This window comes from Artibeus jamaicensis, unplaced genomic scaffold, assembly GCF_021234435.1.
Source record: "Artibeus jamaicensis isolate MK-2021 breed Jamaican fruit bat unplaced genomic scaffold, CSHL_Jam_final scaffold_660, whole genome shotgun sequence".
Lineage (NCBI taxonomy): Eukaryota > Metazoa > Chordata > Mammalia > Chiroptera > Phyllostomidae > Artibeus > Artibeus jamaicensis.
This window is the reverse complement of record NW_026522052.1, coordinates 10064603-10080102: the sequence shown is the minus strand read 5'-3', so window position 1 is coordinate 10080102 and position 15500 is coordinate 10064603. Positions and strand designations below refer to the sequence as shown.

The following is a 15500-nucleotide window of genomic DNA, read 5'->3' as shown; positions in this document are numbered from 1 at the left end:
TAAATATTTTAGGTATGGTCATTGTACTGTGGTTATGCTTTAAAAGGTCCTTTAAAAAGAAATCGTACTAAAATATTTATAGATTTCAGATGCTTGGTATTTATTTCAAAATGATACAAGAGGAAAGTACATGGATAATACAGAAGGAACAAGGCTGGTCATGGGTTAATTGTTGCCGCCAGGCATTCAGTTCCTGGGGCTTCATGGGCTTCATGATATACAATTTTTATATGCTTGAAATTTTCTTTAATGATTTTTTAAAGGAGCAATTTGGTTTGCAAGTTTTCTTCCATATACTGCATTGTAGATGGCCTTGATTAAGATTTCTTGATGTGGGTTGGGGGATTTCAAGGAACCATGAAAATTATTAAATCAGTTCTAGGTAAAGTCGGAAGATGAAGTAATCCACCAAAAACAATGATTCAGTTGAACACAAGATACCACTTGAAATATGACAAGTTATTTTTGATTAGAGGTTTTCAAAGATCATATTCTAACACGAAACCTAACAAAAACTAATGGGGAGAGTGTGAGGAGTATGTTCAATGATCAAAGCAATATAGGTAAGAAAATTGACTGTTTACTCCAATTCCTAAGACAAACTGGCTGGAGATTCAATGCTGAAGAAAAATCATGCAGGTATAGACGATCAAATCTGATCATGGGATATTTGTTCACTTGGAAAGAAAAGACTGTGCGCACTACAGTAGTTAGCACATTGGAGACTTAGGGGCAGGGCCATTCAAATCTTCGCAACCGACTTCCGTCGTTTTCTCTTTTCTGTTTCTTTCCTCCAACAAACCCCAAATGCCCTAGAGGCAATGCAAAGGCTCTGAGACAAACGGGGAATAAGAGGTAAAGTGAAGTATTGAAAGGAAAATGATCAAACAACTCTCTCTCATTAAATCCTGGATTTAAGAAAAAGTATAAATTAGTCAACCAGCATCTGCCTATTTGTGTGAGGAAAAGCTGTTCTGGGCAGCGACTAGGCCATCGAGTTTTAGGAGGACCTCCACTCTTTTTCTAAGTCTCATCCTCAGCAATCCTAAAGCATTCGACATTTTTTTCTCGGGTTCATATAAAAATTTTAAGATTAAGACTAAGCGAAGGCACAGGAAGGAACATTCCGCTGAACACCACAGGTGAGTTGTCGTTCGAGCAAGGAGCTCGGTTTGAGAGTAGCGATAGTGGGACTGGAGACACAGCACTCTGTCAGAGCATGTCAGCCACTGAAGGGCCCCCACGCGCGTCCGAGCCTTCATACAGAGCCCGCGTGTCAGACTCGGGTGGACGGGCCGAGGCGCAGAGGCGGGATCGGGGTCGCAACTCCCACCGCTCGGAGAATCATCCGACGCCACTGATCCCGCAGCCGCGCAGAGTCGGGAAACGTGAAGACTGAAGTCTTGAAGTGGGCGGAGCGCTAAGACCACCCAGCTAAAAGCTAAGCTACCTCGTGGTTAACGGAAGCTTGAGAGTCCCCGCACTCAGCGTCTAGTTGGCAGGGCGACAATGCAACGGTTCCTGGTTCGCGCTCAGATGACGCGGGACTAGGACGTTTCCCAATCTGTGTCGCAAATCTCGAACTCCTTCCTGAATGATGAGCCGGCCAGGAAAAATGTAAACCAATCATAATGTAGAAGTGGAAGGCGTTTACCCTAAGGACCAATAGAAGGTCTGGAGGGCGGGCCCGAGGGCGCCCGTTGGTTCCTGTGGTTTAAACCACGGCGGCCTCTGCGCTGCGTGGAGAGTACGCCTGCGCAAGCTGCAGAACCCTAACGGGCGCTTGCTGGACTGCAGGACTCGGTGGCGATCGTTTCTGCGTGGGGCGGGTAAACAAGGTAGGGTGAGAGCGGTGGAGCCGGGCCCCGAGGGCTGCCCGGCTGATGGGGAGAGGTTGGGGCTGAGTACCACCTGCCGGGGTACCGATCCCCTGGCGCGGGGACCCAACCTGGGACGTTAGGACCGCCCAGGTACGCGGCTTCCTCAAGTGCGTGTTGCGGTGCCGCTCCAGTCTTAGGCGACCGAGCCCCCTAAGTCAGCGTGGCCGGGGCTTAGCGAGGTGGACGGGCCAGGGCCCAGGTGGACGGACGCAGCGAGAGAGCTGGCCTCCCCTGAGGCCGCGAGTGTCGCAGAGAGGCGAAACCTGGCGTGGACCAGGTGGTGCCGAGTGCGGTCTTTCTGTGAACAGACCAAAGACTTCTCACCCTCTAGTGACACATTAGTGAACTAATGGGTGTAACCGTGTGAGAGATTCTTTGTTTTGATGAAGTGTGAAATTCAACCACACCGTCCTACCATAGAATGAAAATAACCTTCCCTCCGATTTTAAAAATCACACAGTCTCATTATCAGCAGTATTAGGTATGTATAAAAAAGAATGGAACTAGAAATTCCGTGAGCCAAAAAATTTCACACTTGGGTTTACTGCAGATCTCTTCATTATGGATATATATTTACATGATTAGACTTAAAAATGTGTTTTTATATAATTGTATTTTTGAACATAATAAAGCATATTCATTTAAAAAGCAGATTATGTCTTAGTAATATTTTAGGAACATGTCTGTCAAATATAGATATGTATTACCACTTTTAATGCATGCATGGAATTTCCTGCTATGGCTGCACTGTAACTTACATTATCTAACCGGTCCCCTAATGACATTTATTTTTCCAGTTCCTTCATCATCATAGAATAGCATGGTAGTGGTTATTTGTATGTATACTCGTTTGCATTCTTACCCAGTTTGTCTCCTTAGAATAATTCCTGGAAGTAGATGATGGTTTAGAAATATTGGCACAATTTAAATTCTGATTCATAACGACAAACTGTGCTCTAGAAAAATTTGATACCCCCTCTCCACCCCACCCACCCACCCACCCACACACCCAGGGTGAGGTTGCTCCTTTCTCCAAACACTGACGAGCACAGGGTGCTGAACATTTTTACCAATCTAGAGGGATGTGTTCATGTGTTTATTTGCAATATTAATGAGACTAAACATCTTTTTCTGTTATTTCTTTGGTAAGTCATCTGTTTTTTTCTTTATTCTGTGGGTGTTGTGTACCTTTTTATTTATCGGCTTTCTAAGAGGAATTTGAATTAGTGATTTCAAATATCACTGGTACAAATATCTCCTCGTTTGTTGACTGTTTCAGTTAGGTTCCTTTTTAGGGTATTTTTTTTCTCTGTTGTTTTGTTCTAATATTGTGGATCTTTAAGCTGTGTGTCTAACTCCCCAGAGGTGGAAGAATGTGCTTTGACTCCCTGTAATGCCTGGAACCTAGGCACCAACCCCACCTCCCCCTTCCACCCTCCAAGTCCTTTCACCTGAAACTAGCTAAACATGGGACACCAATCGCTTAAGATTTTTGAAGAGAGGGTACTGTAGGGTATTTGGTTAATATTGCCTATAATTATTTACAAATTAAAAGGTCAAGCCTCTATATGCAAGTTTCCTTCTAAGTAAAGAGAAAGGGTCATCAGGTCTTTATATTAGGAAGTGTTTTCTTTTTCATACAAAGAACTGACAGTTACCTATGGACCTTACGAAAATTTAGGTCCATAGGTAACTGTCAGTTCTTTGTATTTATTTGCAAACACCTACCCTCATAGGTTCCAAAAAGAACAGGAGTCTGCTCTAATTTAAATGTAAATAAAGTAATATGTACATGAAAATCACAGTAGAGCAGTGATTTTCAACCCAAGCACTGCAGCGCAAGAACTTTTTTTTTTTTAGAGAGAGACAGTGATCGGTTGGTTGCTTCTCACACACCCCCAACTGGTGACTGGCCTGCAACCCAGGCACATGCCCTAATTGGGAATGGAACTGGCATCCTCTTGGTTTGCAGTCCACTGAGGTGCACAAGCCAGGGCATAAGAGTTGTAAAACATGCAATACCGGACTGGTCAGGGACATTGACCTATTCTCCCTTTGATTGTCAAGTACAAAAATGACAACAGCAAACACAACAGTAGCCACTTGGTGTGAATCAAAATTATACTTATTTTTGTCAGATCAGCAAAAACATATTTTTTGGTGTGCTGCAGAGTTTTAGTAATTAGTTTATATGTGCCATGAAATGAAAGAGGTGGAAAATTGCTGCTATATATTATAGAACACAAAAGACTCTCCTTGGCTTTAGTGTTGGAATTCCTCTTTGTTCAGTCTTATTCCATTTCTGTCCCTACTTTGTTCTCTGCTCATCTTTATATTGCATGAACATTGAAGAGCTGTTTTGTTTATATGTATTCATTGACACATAAAATCTCATTTATAGTTCAAAACCTATTGAAATAATTCCTTTCATTTTACAGTGAAAAAAGTAAGATGTAAGCCCTACTTTACTTCTAACATTTGGTCCCTACCATGCTCAGAGCCTTTGGAATTTAAGACATTACCTCACATAACTGAAGTAACTGGCAAAGTTAAATTTTGGGACTTCTCACTTGCTTTTTCCATGATGATTGTCCTGAGTAGTTGTTTTCTATCGTTAACTACCAAGGATAATGCCACTAAAATCTTATTCTATATTTGATAGTGTAACCTAGGTAAACCTGAAAGGGTTTAAGCCCCGATCCTCTACTTTTTGCATCTAGACTCCCAAGCATGACTTTTTAGTGCTTTTTGTTCCACGTATCGTTTCTTTAGAGTTGATTTTTAAAAATCAGGAGTGATTTGTACTTTTATTTTTCATTACAGTTGACAGACAGTATTATATTTGTTCAGGTTTACAGCATGACAATGATGTAATTTACAAATTACAGTGATGTAATTTACAAAGGGACCCCCCCCATTATTCTGGTATCACCTGGCACCAGTTATTACAATTTTATTGTCTGCATTTCCTATACATCCATGTGACTACTTTGTAGCTTCTTAATCCCTCCCCCTTTTCACCCAGTCTTCCCACTTGGCAACCCTTAGTTTGTTTTCTGCATCTGTGAGTCTGTTTCTGCTTTGTTCATTTTGTTTTTTTAGATTTTACATGTAAGTGAAGTCACATGGCATTTCTCTTTCTCTGTTTGACATTTCACTTAGCATAGAATTCTCCAGGTCCATCCAAGTTGCCCTGTTTCAGATGGCCTTCAAATCTGAAACCTGGAAGTTCTGAAAGCCTCCTTACTCTTGAGCCTTACATTCATCGAAAGTCCTGTTGACCCTTTCTTAATATCAAATTCATGTACTCCTCTCTATTCCCTTTACGACAAATCTAGCCTAGGCCATCATTTCCTGGGTTACTCCAACAGCCTCCTAATTGGTCCCATTGGCTTGCCCTCTTCTTCTAGTCCACAGTGTACACTGAGCAATTCTGGCTTCTAATTTTTTTTCAGGGATGCCTCAGGATAAAAATCTAAGCCTTTTTAGGAAGGCCTGCAAGGCTCTTCAGACATGACCCTCGCTTACTTTTCTAAACTGCTGTTGTCACTCTCAAACCATACTACATATTTACAGTTACTTGAACGCAATGTGGTGATCTTTACACAAACTGCGTCTCTGCCTTAGCCACCTTAAAGTTCTGCTGCTGTCTCCACTTCAGCTGGCTCCCATTTGTTCTGCAAGCTTTAGCTGGGATTCTGTGAGAGCTTTCCTTAAACCACTAGGCTAGGGGTTACAAACTCCACGGCCTGTGGGCTAACAGTGTTTTTTACACGTGTAAAAGGTTGGAGAAAAAACACGCAGCAGAGACCACTTGTGGCTCACACAGCACCAGGCTGCTAACCTTCATAGGAGATGCTGTACTTCAGTTAAGTCACTGTCACCTAGTGTTGTGCCTGGCACTACACCAGTTTATCAGACATTTAACTGATTAAGCCCTGGCCAGTGTGGCTCAGTAGTTGAGCGCCAGCCTGTGAATCAAAGGGTCGCCAGTTCAACTCCCAGTCTAGGGCACATGCCTGGGTTGTTGAGCCAGGTCCCCAGTAGCGGGTGTCTGAGAGGCAACCACACATTGATGTTTCTCTTCTTTCTCCCCCCTTCCCCTCTCTAAAAAATAAATAAATGAAATCTTTTAACTGACTACATTTCATTGTTTAATTTGTCCCAGAAAATAAGACACTGAGGCAGTGCTGCTCTATGCAAACTCACATGGGCAGTGAACATCTTATTTGCTTTTTGAAAGGGCAGCATGACAAATCAGACACTTGCAGGCGGGCTTTCATACATGTGCACACGGGGCCCAGGTTTCCGGGTGCGTGTAAACAGTCTCCGTCTCACGTGTGCTTCTCGCTTCTTCCATCTCTGAACCCTTTTGGAATAAGAGGATGATCTGCTTTTCAAGCCAGAACTTCCTGTAATGGGGCCTGTGATCTTTCTTGATTTTCCGTCTTTTCTAAGAGCTGATCATCTGAGCTCTAGGACTCCCTGCAGTAAATACGGTATTTCCTTTCTACCCACCTATCATTAGCTAGTCCTTGCCTCCTAGATCCTGGTGAGTTTCCTGTGGTTAAATGATACTTTTAATTTCCTCATCAACACAGACTCTCTTTGTTGGTTTCTCTAAAGCAGTATTTTCTTCCTCTAGTGTGTCGTTACATTCCCTTTTGGCTTTTGTTTCTGTCTCATTGATTAGGCGCGGGTACTCGATGCGTCCCCTACGTACACAATGCTGAATCCGGGACTCCAATCCTTGGCATTTGGGACGGTCCATTAGGGGCTTATATGTGCGCATTTTCACTCCTTCTACAAAGGCACTGGTGTGCTTTATGACGGGGGGCTTAACACTTCTCCATTCTATCACTCCTTCCACCTCTGTGCCTACAATACATACAGTCAGTCATTACACGGATACTTGACCACCACAGAATCCCCTCCAGTCTTCATATGCACCTACCTCCCCATGACCCTGTATAACGTGGTTCTGGTAAGTAACTTCATCCGCGATTTCCCTGTCGTACCTGTCCCCCAGGGCACCGCGACAGAGTCGAGTCCCTGCAGCATACTGTACAGCAGGTGAGTCTTCACGGCTTGGTTTGCCCACTGTTGCTGCAGGTGGGTAACATTGAACTCCTGAACCTCCCGGTCATAGATCCACTCGATATTTTCAAACTTACAGTCGTATAAGACCAGAGGAAATTCTACAGCCATACTAGAGAGAGAGAGACAAAACAGAGTACAAGAACACACAGCAGCCACCCAACAGTTCTAGAAAAACAGGGTTAGTTGGGTTTAAAGAAGGGGGAAACTCTGTCAGTATTAAGTATCTAACAGGCAAGAAAATACAACACTATCCCTAACCTTGCACAACATTATCACTAAAAAAAAAAAGACAACAAACCAAGAGTCAACTGGTTAGGCATGATCTATATTGGGGTAAATTTCAGTGGTAACAGGTCACCTAGAAGTGAGTTGACTTGGGTCCACATATTGGCTATAAAATTAAAAAGAGCTGATGGTGTTTTTTCCAAACTTTCGTGTAGTATGAGGTAAAAACTTACAGATTTCACTGCTTAGGAACAAATTATTGGTCTGTCTGACCTCAGCCTGCTCTCAAAAGGAAAGCCAACTATGTTTCCTACTTTTTCTGCTATTTCAGCAACTGAGAATTAGGAAAAATCCCAAGGTACTACCCCATAATACATGACTACCCCATAATACAAAGGGAGCGAGATTTAATATGAATAGTTTGATCCCTGTTTAACTTTAGCAGAACCTAATACCTCTTAACATAAATTCAAGGGGGAAACTGCGGAAACAAATGTGCTTTTATTTAAGGGCCTGTTTATTGCTCCTGGGATAGAAGGGAGACAGAAGGAAATTCATTCAAAGATAATGCTCCCTCCTATGTGTTCATGACATTCTAGAAACTGGACTAAAAGCTTCCTGAAGAAAGAGTCAGTCACTTAGTTATTGAGACAATTGTGGGGCGAGAAAGCTATGTTAGAATATATTTTAAAATAATCTAGAGCAGTAGCTGTTTTGTTACTATTTTTTAAATTTACCTGTATTGAGGTTTCTGGGGATTTTTCTCTACATTTAGCAGCTCATCAATAACCTCTGGCTTCTCCAGCCCTTGGCCAATTAGAAAAAGGACCGCCATCATGCAGCGGACCTGGTGGTAGAGGAACGCCTGGCCGGTCACTTCAAACTGACATAACTGGAAAGGTTCTTGCCAGCTGTCCTCAGCCAGGCTCTGGCCCACGAGCTTCACCTGAGCAGACAGAATAGTCCTCTGGAAATTTATCACTCCGTTAGCTACATCCATTTTACACAGGTTCCTAAAGTCGTGTGTGCCAACATACTTGTGAGCCGCACAGTTCATGGTCACGATGTCTAAATCTGCGCGAGGGAAAAAGTAGCGGTACGTCCGCTCAAGACAGCTGAACCTAGCGCTGAAGCTCGGGTGCACAGGGGCCCAGGCCAGTACTCGGATGTCTGGAGGCAGCACCCGATTGAGGATGTGAGTATAGCGGATCTCTTCAGCAGCATTGCTGGCTCCATCTTTTACGCTGAAATCCTCTGAATCCCTGTCCTTTGGAAAGTGAGACCGAAGGTCAAGAGAAATCACCTGTGGAATTAGAGAAAGATACTGTGTTAGGAGATAACAGGTACACACTATCTGAATCCTCAGTACGGACACCTAGACTACATCGGTGTTGCTGCTTTGAGAGACAGCACAGCGACTTACCTGTCCAAAGGCACTGACTCCTTTGTCTGTCCGCCCACACCGGTGATAGTTGGATGTCTGTCTGCTCTCTACTAGTCGAGTCTTGGTCAGAGCCTCAAACAGTTTCTCCTCAATTGTATTGTTTGTGTTTTCCTGGCTGGCAAAGCCCTGGTATCCCCAGCCCAGATAGGCTATCTTCAGGGCTACGTGCCTCCGACCGTGAGCACTGAAATCAAATGCACGCTTGGCCTTCCCGGCTCCCGAAGAGCTTTCTCTGATATTTGAGTCCTTGGTGTTGGCCTGTTCTTTTTTAAGTCTCTGTACCTCCTGCTCCAGTTCTTGCACTCTTTTTAGGAGTCTGTCGGTCTGGATTCTGTCCATGTCATTTTCAGCCATGATAAGACAACCGCAGGAACACATGCATCATGTGGGTCCACACCACCTGCGAAGAGAGTAAGAGGACTCAGTGCTGGTCCCTCCAGTCACATCAGTAGCTTTCCGTTACACCCATAGTGTTTAAGATGTAATTTAACGCCTCAGCAGACTTTTGCTTTTCCCAGGGATACAAGCATTACCTTAATTGTTACGGGTTGACCATCCCGATACTATTCTTTTCCATCCTGGGTGGCCAATTCAGAGGGGAAAGGAAAGTAATATAAAAAATATTTAGCCACCATTGTTAAGGTTTAAATAGAATGTAGAAAAATCAATTGTAGATTTCATGTCTGTTTTTCATTTGCTGAGATGATTAAGGACTAATGTTACTGATATTTTCCCCCCAAGACATTTCCTTTTGACTTCTCATTACATTTGTTTCATCTTTCTAATCGAGATCTTTTGATACAGAACATATATGTCTACTGTGAGTGTTGCTCTCAGGATCTCAGATAAAATCAGTGGCTTGTATGTACTGTTGTCTAATACTCAGTTCTGTCTTCAAGGTGGTACGATAGAAGCTCATTGAAGAAATCTGTCGATGATTGTACTGTATATTGGAAGTAGAACCTGGAGTCAAGATTTTCCTACTTTAAGCAATTTTGATGGCAGAAAGAAGGTAACTAAACAGCATGATCCTTTTTTAAAGTCAAATTTAACGCACGTTTTGAAAAAAGTTTTCTGTACCTCTAGCAGTTAGAAAAGTTAGATGATGTAATTTAGATATCAGTGTTGAAACTCCTGGCATGTTTCAGTAATCTGAGGACAACTGTACTGCATCCTTAAAACTGGTACTAGACAACCTATGACAGACAGATCATTACTTTAGTAAGAGAAGATAATTTCTACACCTGCTCTAAGGCTGACTATGTTATCTAAGTTTAGGTAACTCATTTAGTTTTTTGCCCTTTGGGTTTCTGTGAAAAATTAAAATTTCAATAAAAAATGAAACTATAAAAGTACTAGAAGAATACATGAAATAAGTTTCTTAAAATCTTGGAGTGGTAAAGGCATTTCTAAGTTAAACACCACAGAAATCCAGAAACTGTAGAAAACCAAAATATGACTCTCTAAAAGGAAGAATTTCCACCAGTAAAAAATAAAGTCAGAAGAAAAAAATTAATGATGGTAAGAGGCAAATTTCAACTTCCTTAATATATAAGTTCCTTAATATAAGTTCCTTAATTTATATGTTCAACTTCATGAACATATAAATCAGTTTTAATATAAAAAATGAATAATCAAAAGTCCCAGCAACCTGATGGGTAAGTGGGAAAAGAACAAGCATTTTACACAAAGAGGAGGGGGTAAAAGCTTATAAATATGAAAAGATGCTGAATTTTATTCAGTTTAAATGAATGCCAAATTGATATGAGAACCTTTTTTTAAAAAAAAAAATACGCACAAACTGCAAAGACTAGGAAGTCTGATAGCTCATCACATCGGAAAAGCAATGGAGAAAGAAGCTCTGTAACACGCTATTAGTCCAGCTTCTTTAGAGGGCATTTGGTAACAGCCATCAAGACTGAGCACACACACGCCTTTTGACCCACCTATTCCCCTTCCAGAAATTTAACATACATGTATGCTTGCACAAGTATGTAAGAATTCATAAGATACTCACTGTAATCTTTTTTTTAACAGCAAAAGACTATAAGCCTAAAATAAATTAATCATGGAGTAGTTTAAATTACAGTACATCCATACACATTGGAATTCTGTGCAACTTACTACCTGTGCAGCGGTGGGCTAAGTCACCTTGTGTCTGTGTGCCTTGTGTTACTCATCTGTGAACAGGAGATAAACAGAGTGCCTGTCCCACGGTTGTGAGGATCGCAGGAATTAATGAATGTAAAGCACACAGAACAGTGGATGCACGAAGTGTCCCTCTCAGCACGAATGTACATTATGTACATGTGCATAATGTACATTAAGTATTATGCCTCATATCCCAGAGTCTCAAGCTCTCATTATGCCAGAACTCCCCTGTCCCATCTTAGCAGTTACTAAAGGTGAACTACTAGGCAGTAGAAGGTGGGAGTAAAGGAGAGTGGACATGAAAGATAATAGCTTCTCCAGAACTGAGTTAATGCCCTACCTCCCCAAACCCGATTCCTGTACCGTCTACATTTTATTCTATAACTTGTAGTTATGTTTGCCTTAGCCATTCTTCCTTCATTTCACTGCTATAGAATAATAGACAAAGGGGAATGAACGATTCATGGGGTGAGAATTTATTATTAGAAAACTGATCAAAGTTTTCTCTTACAGAAGGTCCTACAGTGTGGGGGAAGCCATGGAGGAACTCATGGGACCTAGTGGACAAAAATGGGCCAGTATGGATCCAGAAGAACGAATGTTAGCAGCTGCAACAGCCTTCACCCACATCTGTGCAGGGCAGGGTGAGGGGGATGTCAGGAGAGAGGCCCAGTCCACCCAGTACGATCCCTACAGCAAAGCTTCAGTAACCCCAGGAAGACGACCTGCTCTTCCTGCGCACCTGCAGCACCCACATGCAAAAAGCAGCGTCACTCCAGACATGGTCTCGGAGGCATCCCAGAGGCTCCGGAAGCCAGTGATGAAGAGAAAGGTGCTGCGAAGGAAGCCGGATGGGGAAGTACTGGTAACAGATGAGTCAATTATCAGTGAATCAGAGACTGGTACAGAAAATGACATGGATCTCTGGGACTTAAGACAAAGGTTGATGAACCTGCACTTCCAGAAAGACAGGGAGTCCTCTGTTGATGTTCCAGAAAAATTTAATCTACCACATGAATACCAAGGAATTTCTCAAGATCAGCTCAGTTGCTATCTGCAAAGAGAAGAGATGGGCCCTCCAGCTTATGAACAAGATCTGATCGTTGCCAGCCGACCCAAGTCCTTTATTCTCCCGAGGCTGGATCAGTTAAGCCGAAACCGGGGCAAGGTAGACCGGGTGGCCCGCTATTTTGAGTACAAACGAGACTGGGACTCCATTCGGTTACCAGGTGAGGACCACAGGAAGGAATTACGCTGGGGCGTCCGAGAACAGATGCTTTGCCAGAGAGCCGAACCCCAACCCAAGCCTCAGCACATGTATGTTCCAAACAATTATCTCGTACCAACCGAGAAGAAAAGATCTGCCCTTCGCTGGGGTATTCGTTGTGACCTTGCAAATGGTGTCATGCCCAGGAAGCTTCCCTTTCCTCTTTCTCCTACTTAAGGCTTTTTTTAAAACCTGTGTCTCTGTTCACATGATGGTATAACCTGGTACTGTACATCTTTCCTTTTATTTAAGTAGAAACAGTGAATGTGAAAGCCCAAGAGGAGTCATAGCAGAGGAAGAAAAATAGACCTGGTCTTCCTACCTGACAGATTAGTGAGCAAAATCAGCTAGCACTGTTTCTGTTCTGTACTGTTTACCTTTGGCCAATGTGAGTTGCTGTTTTTATTAGTGTGTTTTTAAAGTTGCTGGGCGTTAAGCTTATCCATTAAAGAGTTTTGGACATTTGTGGACTTGCCCTTATTTTTACTTAAATACTCCCCAAAGTAAGATGATTTCAAACCTGAGTTATGATTTTGCTTCCAACTATACTCCCCATCATATTCTTGCCCCTACATGATGAGAGCCAAAGGGAAGGAGCAAAACCTGCTCCTCACACACCCACACCTAAGGAAGAGGAGGGGTAACAGCACAGCTACCTTCATTGGTAAATACTGATATCTGCTTGGTAACACATGCTCAACGGCACTGGGTGACATACAGAGTTCTAGATTGTTCTGTTTCTATATTTAAATATATTGCCCTCCACTTGCTACTTCTAGAATAGCATGCTTTTTATAATTTGCCACTAGGTTGTCTTAGAAATTATGCTGTCACTTGAAGGCTATTCCCTTTCTGCAAAGAACTTCAAACTGCTTACATCTGGAACTGGATGGAGCAGCAATACCAAAATGAATCCGGCCTATTGATGTACAGACCAAACACAAATTCCGCTCACCTAAAATTGGATCTTCTTGTTCTTGATGATTCCACTCCAATGAAGAATATCTACAAACTGAGACTTGTCAGTTTTAACATCTGAAGACAGAAGAGTGATAGCAGAAATAGTTTGCTCTTTCAAAGAAAAATGGCTGTCTGACTTTATGTCAAGGAATAATCTTTGCCTCTCTACTAAAATAGATTTTCTCCATAATATTTAAGCTACATCATTCACTCATCCAGTTCCACTGCTAGGCATTTATCACCGAAATCAAGTCAGTGGCTCAAAGATCTATATGCCTGTGTAGGATGTATTAACAGCAAATAAGCTAAAACTGCAAATTATACTATGGGCGATTAAACAGAACATCAGTCACTGGAAATCACGGGAAGCTATTGGGAAAATGCAAATTAAGTGAAACAAATAGGTTGCAGACAATGCGGTATGGCCTCAGTCCTGCACCCACACACACAAAGCACAAAGAAAGTTCAAAACTTAACACCGGGTAGTGGGATTAAAGGTAGTTTTTACTTTATATATATTTTTAAGAAGCTAAAAGCCACATGACATCTTTTGCATGCAAATTACAGCCCACGTTCCACTGATTTACTCCCTATGTATTTCAAAGACCAATTATTAACAAATTGGAAAGTTTCCAAAAGTGATTATCTAGTTCAACCCCTTATTTAACCAAAGAAACAGTCTGGTGCGGGCTCTTAAAGCTCGTAGCAAAAGGAGGGCATGAGCCCGACTCCGGAATCAGTACAGTACTTCCTCTAGCACACCATTCCCTTCGCAGGGAGGGGTGCGGTGGGTCCCTGGCAGACGTCTAATTCCTGGAAGGGGACCGCCAAATTACCACAAAGAGGGTCGGTGTTCATGCGTGCGCCAAGCATCGCCCGAAACACGAAAACAGCACGCTAGTTTCAACACATTTTTAAAAGTTCAAGACGGTTTCAGTCTCGAAAATATTAATAACTAGTGGAGTAGTAGAAAGGGCATTCCCATGATACATTTTACTTTAAGCCAATGAGGGGAGGAGAGCTAATACCCACGGAATCAGAAACCAACCAACTTGTGATAACTAATATAGGAAAGCAATCCCCCCGATCGAAAATTGTCACCACGCCTTCCACCCCACAACCTCCTGGGATCGCGACCTTTAATAGTATTAAGTTTTATGAGCAAACAATTCTCACCGAGGCAGCAGAGGATTCACAGTCCAAGGGCCCTCTCAGAACCCTCCTGCTGCGAGTTTCCGCCAGGAGCTGCAAGAAGCACTTAAACACAAACACAGCTTCTTAAACGAGAGCCGACTCCCATATACTGGCACTTTTCTGAAAAGGTCAAGGTACGAAAAAGAGGCTCACAAGAAAGAAACATCCAACTATTTGTCCATTCCTTTTGTAAAACCCAGAAAACAACCCACTCCTAAAAGCCCACACTTACCTTCCGGTCGTCGGCCAGGCCGCTTTTCGCGAGACAGGAAACTGTCAGTTTGCGTCTCCCGGGCGCTCTCGGGGGCTCATGGGAGTTGTAGTTACACTTAGTGGGAAATGTAGTTCCAAGAGCGTGGCATTCAGCCTAGTGTTTTTCTAGTCTCGCTACTGTTTCTCCACCTAAGCCTGGAGCAGTGCAAGAATAAACGGATACATTCTAGCGTGCTAAAATAATAAGTAACTTTTCCACCCTTGTATGAAAACTAAGATGAAAGAATCTGGCTCAATTTTACACCTATTTAAATTCGTAGAAAGTTACCATTGCGAGTCAAAGATTTTTTTTTACTACTAGAACCTATATGTAAGCGCTGAAAAGGATTATTGTACACCCAAAACAAACGACTGAGGAACCTGCAAGTGACTAACGGTGGTTGGAAGTGTAGCTTCAGTACCACGGAGAGAGCATGACTAGTTTGTTGTTGTTGTTGTTAGATTGGTAGGTTTTGTAGAGACTGATCTAAATCTCAAGCTTCCAGTTAGTAAAACTGGGGCGGGGCGGGGGACCATCTGGTTCTTGTCCAAGTTCAGCAGTCAGTAATAGAAGGAATCTATCCCAATTATGCAGTGGAGATAAGAGGTGGAGGCTGCAGTCTTCTCAAGAGTAGTCTTCTGAGGATTGCTTTAGCAAGGGGCACACATCAGAATCAGAATTAAAATAAACCAGCCTGTGGAGGCATCTCGGACATTTAAGAACAGGGATGGAAGTTAGTAGCTAAACGACTCGACTTCTCCACATCTTTCGCATTCGAATTCATTTGCCAGACGAAACGTATCCATTTTGGCCCTCCATTTCCCTAGCAATTCCCAGCCTTTCTGACTTCTCGTCACGTAGAAGTGGAAATCTGGGGAGAAACGTGGGCTTGAGAGCTTGAAGCGGGGCAGGGGTCCAACCCGAACACTTAGAGAATTACCTGCCGAGTGAGTGGTGGGGTAAGGGAGGTAGGTAGGAAGATCGAGACTGCTCAGAGATCTAAGCTGTTCTCGTCTTATCAGAGGC

General features: G+C 42.7%; 2 protein-coding genes across 9 annotated transcripts; one reads left to right on the top strand and one right to left on the bottom strand.

Moving 5' to 3' along the window:
• Positions 1-1737: 1737 nt before the first annotated feature.
• On the top strand, positions 1738-12522 carry HYLS1 (HYLS1 centriolar and ciliogenesis associated). The gene is made up of 3 exons (XM_037134188.2): positions 1738-1838; positions 9549-9661; positions 11314-12522. The coding sequence occupies exons 2-3, from the start codon at positions 9648-9650 to the stop codon at positions 12242-12244; spliced, it is 945 nt and encodes a 314-aa protein (XP_036990083.2). The 5' UTR covers positions 1738-1838; positions 9549-9647; the 3' UTR covers positions 12245-12522.
• On the bottom strand, positions 4669-14486 carry PUS3 (pseudouridine synthase 3). 8 transcript variants are annotated; one of them, XM_037134183.2, is made up of 7 exons: positions 14454-14486; positions 14204-14341; positions 13023-13102; positions 8629-9049; positions 7943-8508; positions 6899-7089; positions 6157-6758 (listed from the first exon to the last, which is right to left on the bottom strand). In XM_037134183.2, exons 4-7 carry the CDS (start codon positions 9025-9027, stop codon positions 6448-6450), a joined length of 1467 nt encoding a protein of 488 aa, XP_036990078.2. In that variant the 5' UTR covers positions 9028-9049; positions 13023-13102; positions 14204-14341; positions 14454-14486; the 3' UTR covers positions 6157-6447. The 8 variants fall into 8 exon arrangements, with proteins under 8 accessions (XP_053515425.1, XP_053515427.1, XP_036990078.2 ...); XM_053659450.1 differs by lacking the exon at positions 14454-14486 and having other exon boundaries at positions 4669-6249; positions 6835-7089; positions 14204-14447; XM_053659452.1 differs by lacking the exon at positions 14454-14486 and having other exon boundaries at positions 6127-6249; positions 14204-14447.
• Positions 14487-15500: the final 1014 nt, after the last annotated feature.

Coding starts and splice junctions, on each gene's coding strand:
- PUS3 (XM_037134183.2), bottom strand. CDS start 9,027: ATGTGTTCCTGCGGTTGTCTTATCATGGCTGAAAATGACATGGACAGA. Junction 8,509..8,628: donor GAGTCAGTGCCTTTGGACAG/GTAAGTCGCTGT, acceptor CTAATTCCACAG/GTGATTTCTCTTGACCTTCG. Junction 7,090..7,942: donor CCCCAGAAACCTCAATACAG/GTAAATTTAAAA, acceptor CTCTCTCTCTAG/TATGGCTGTAGAATTTCCTC.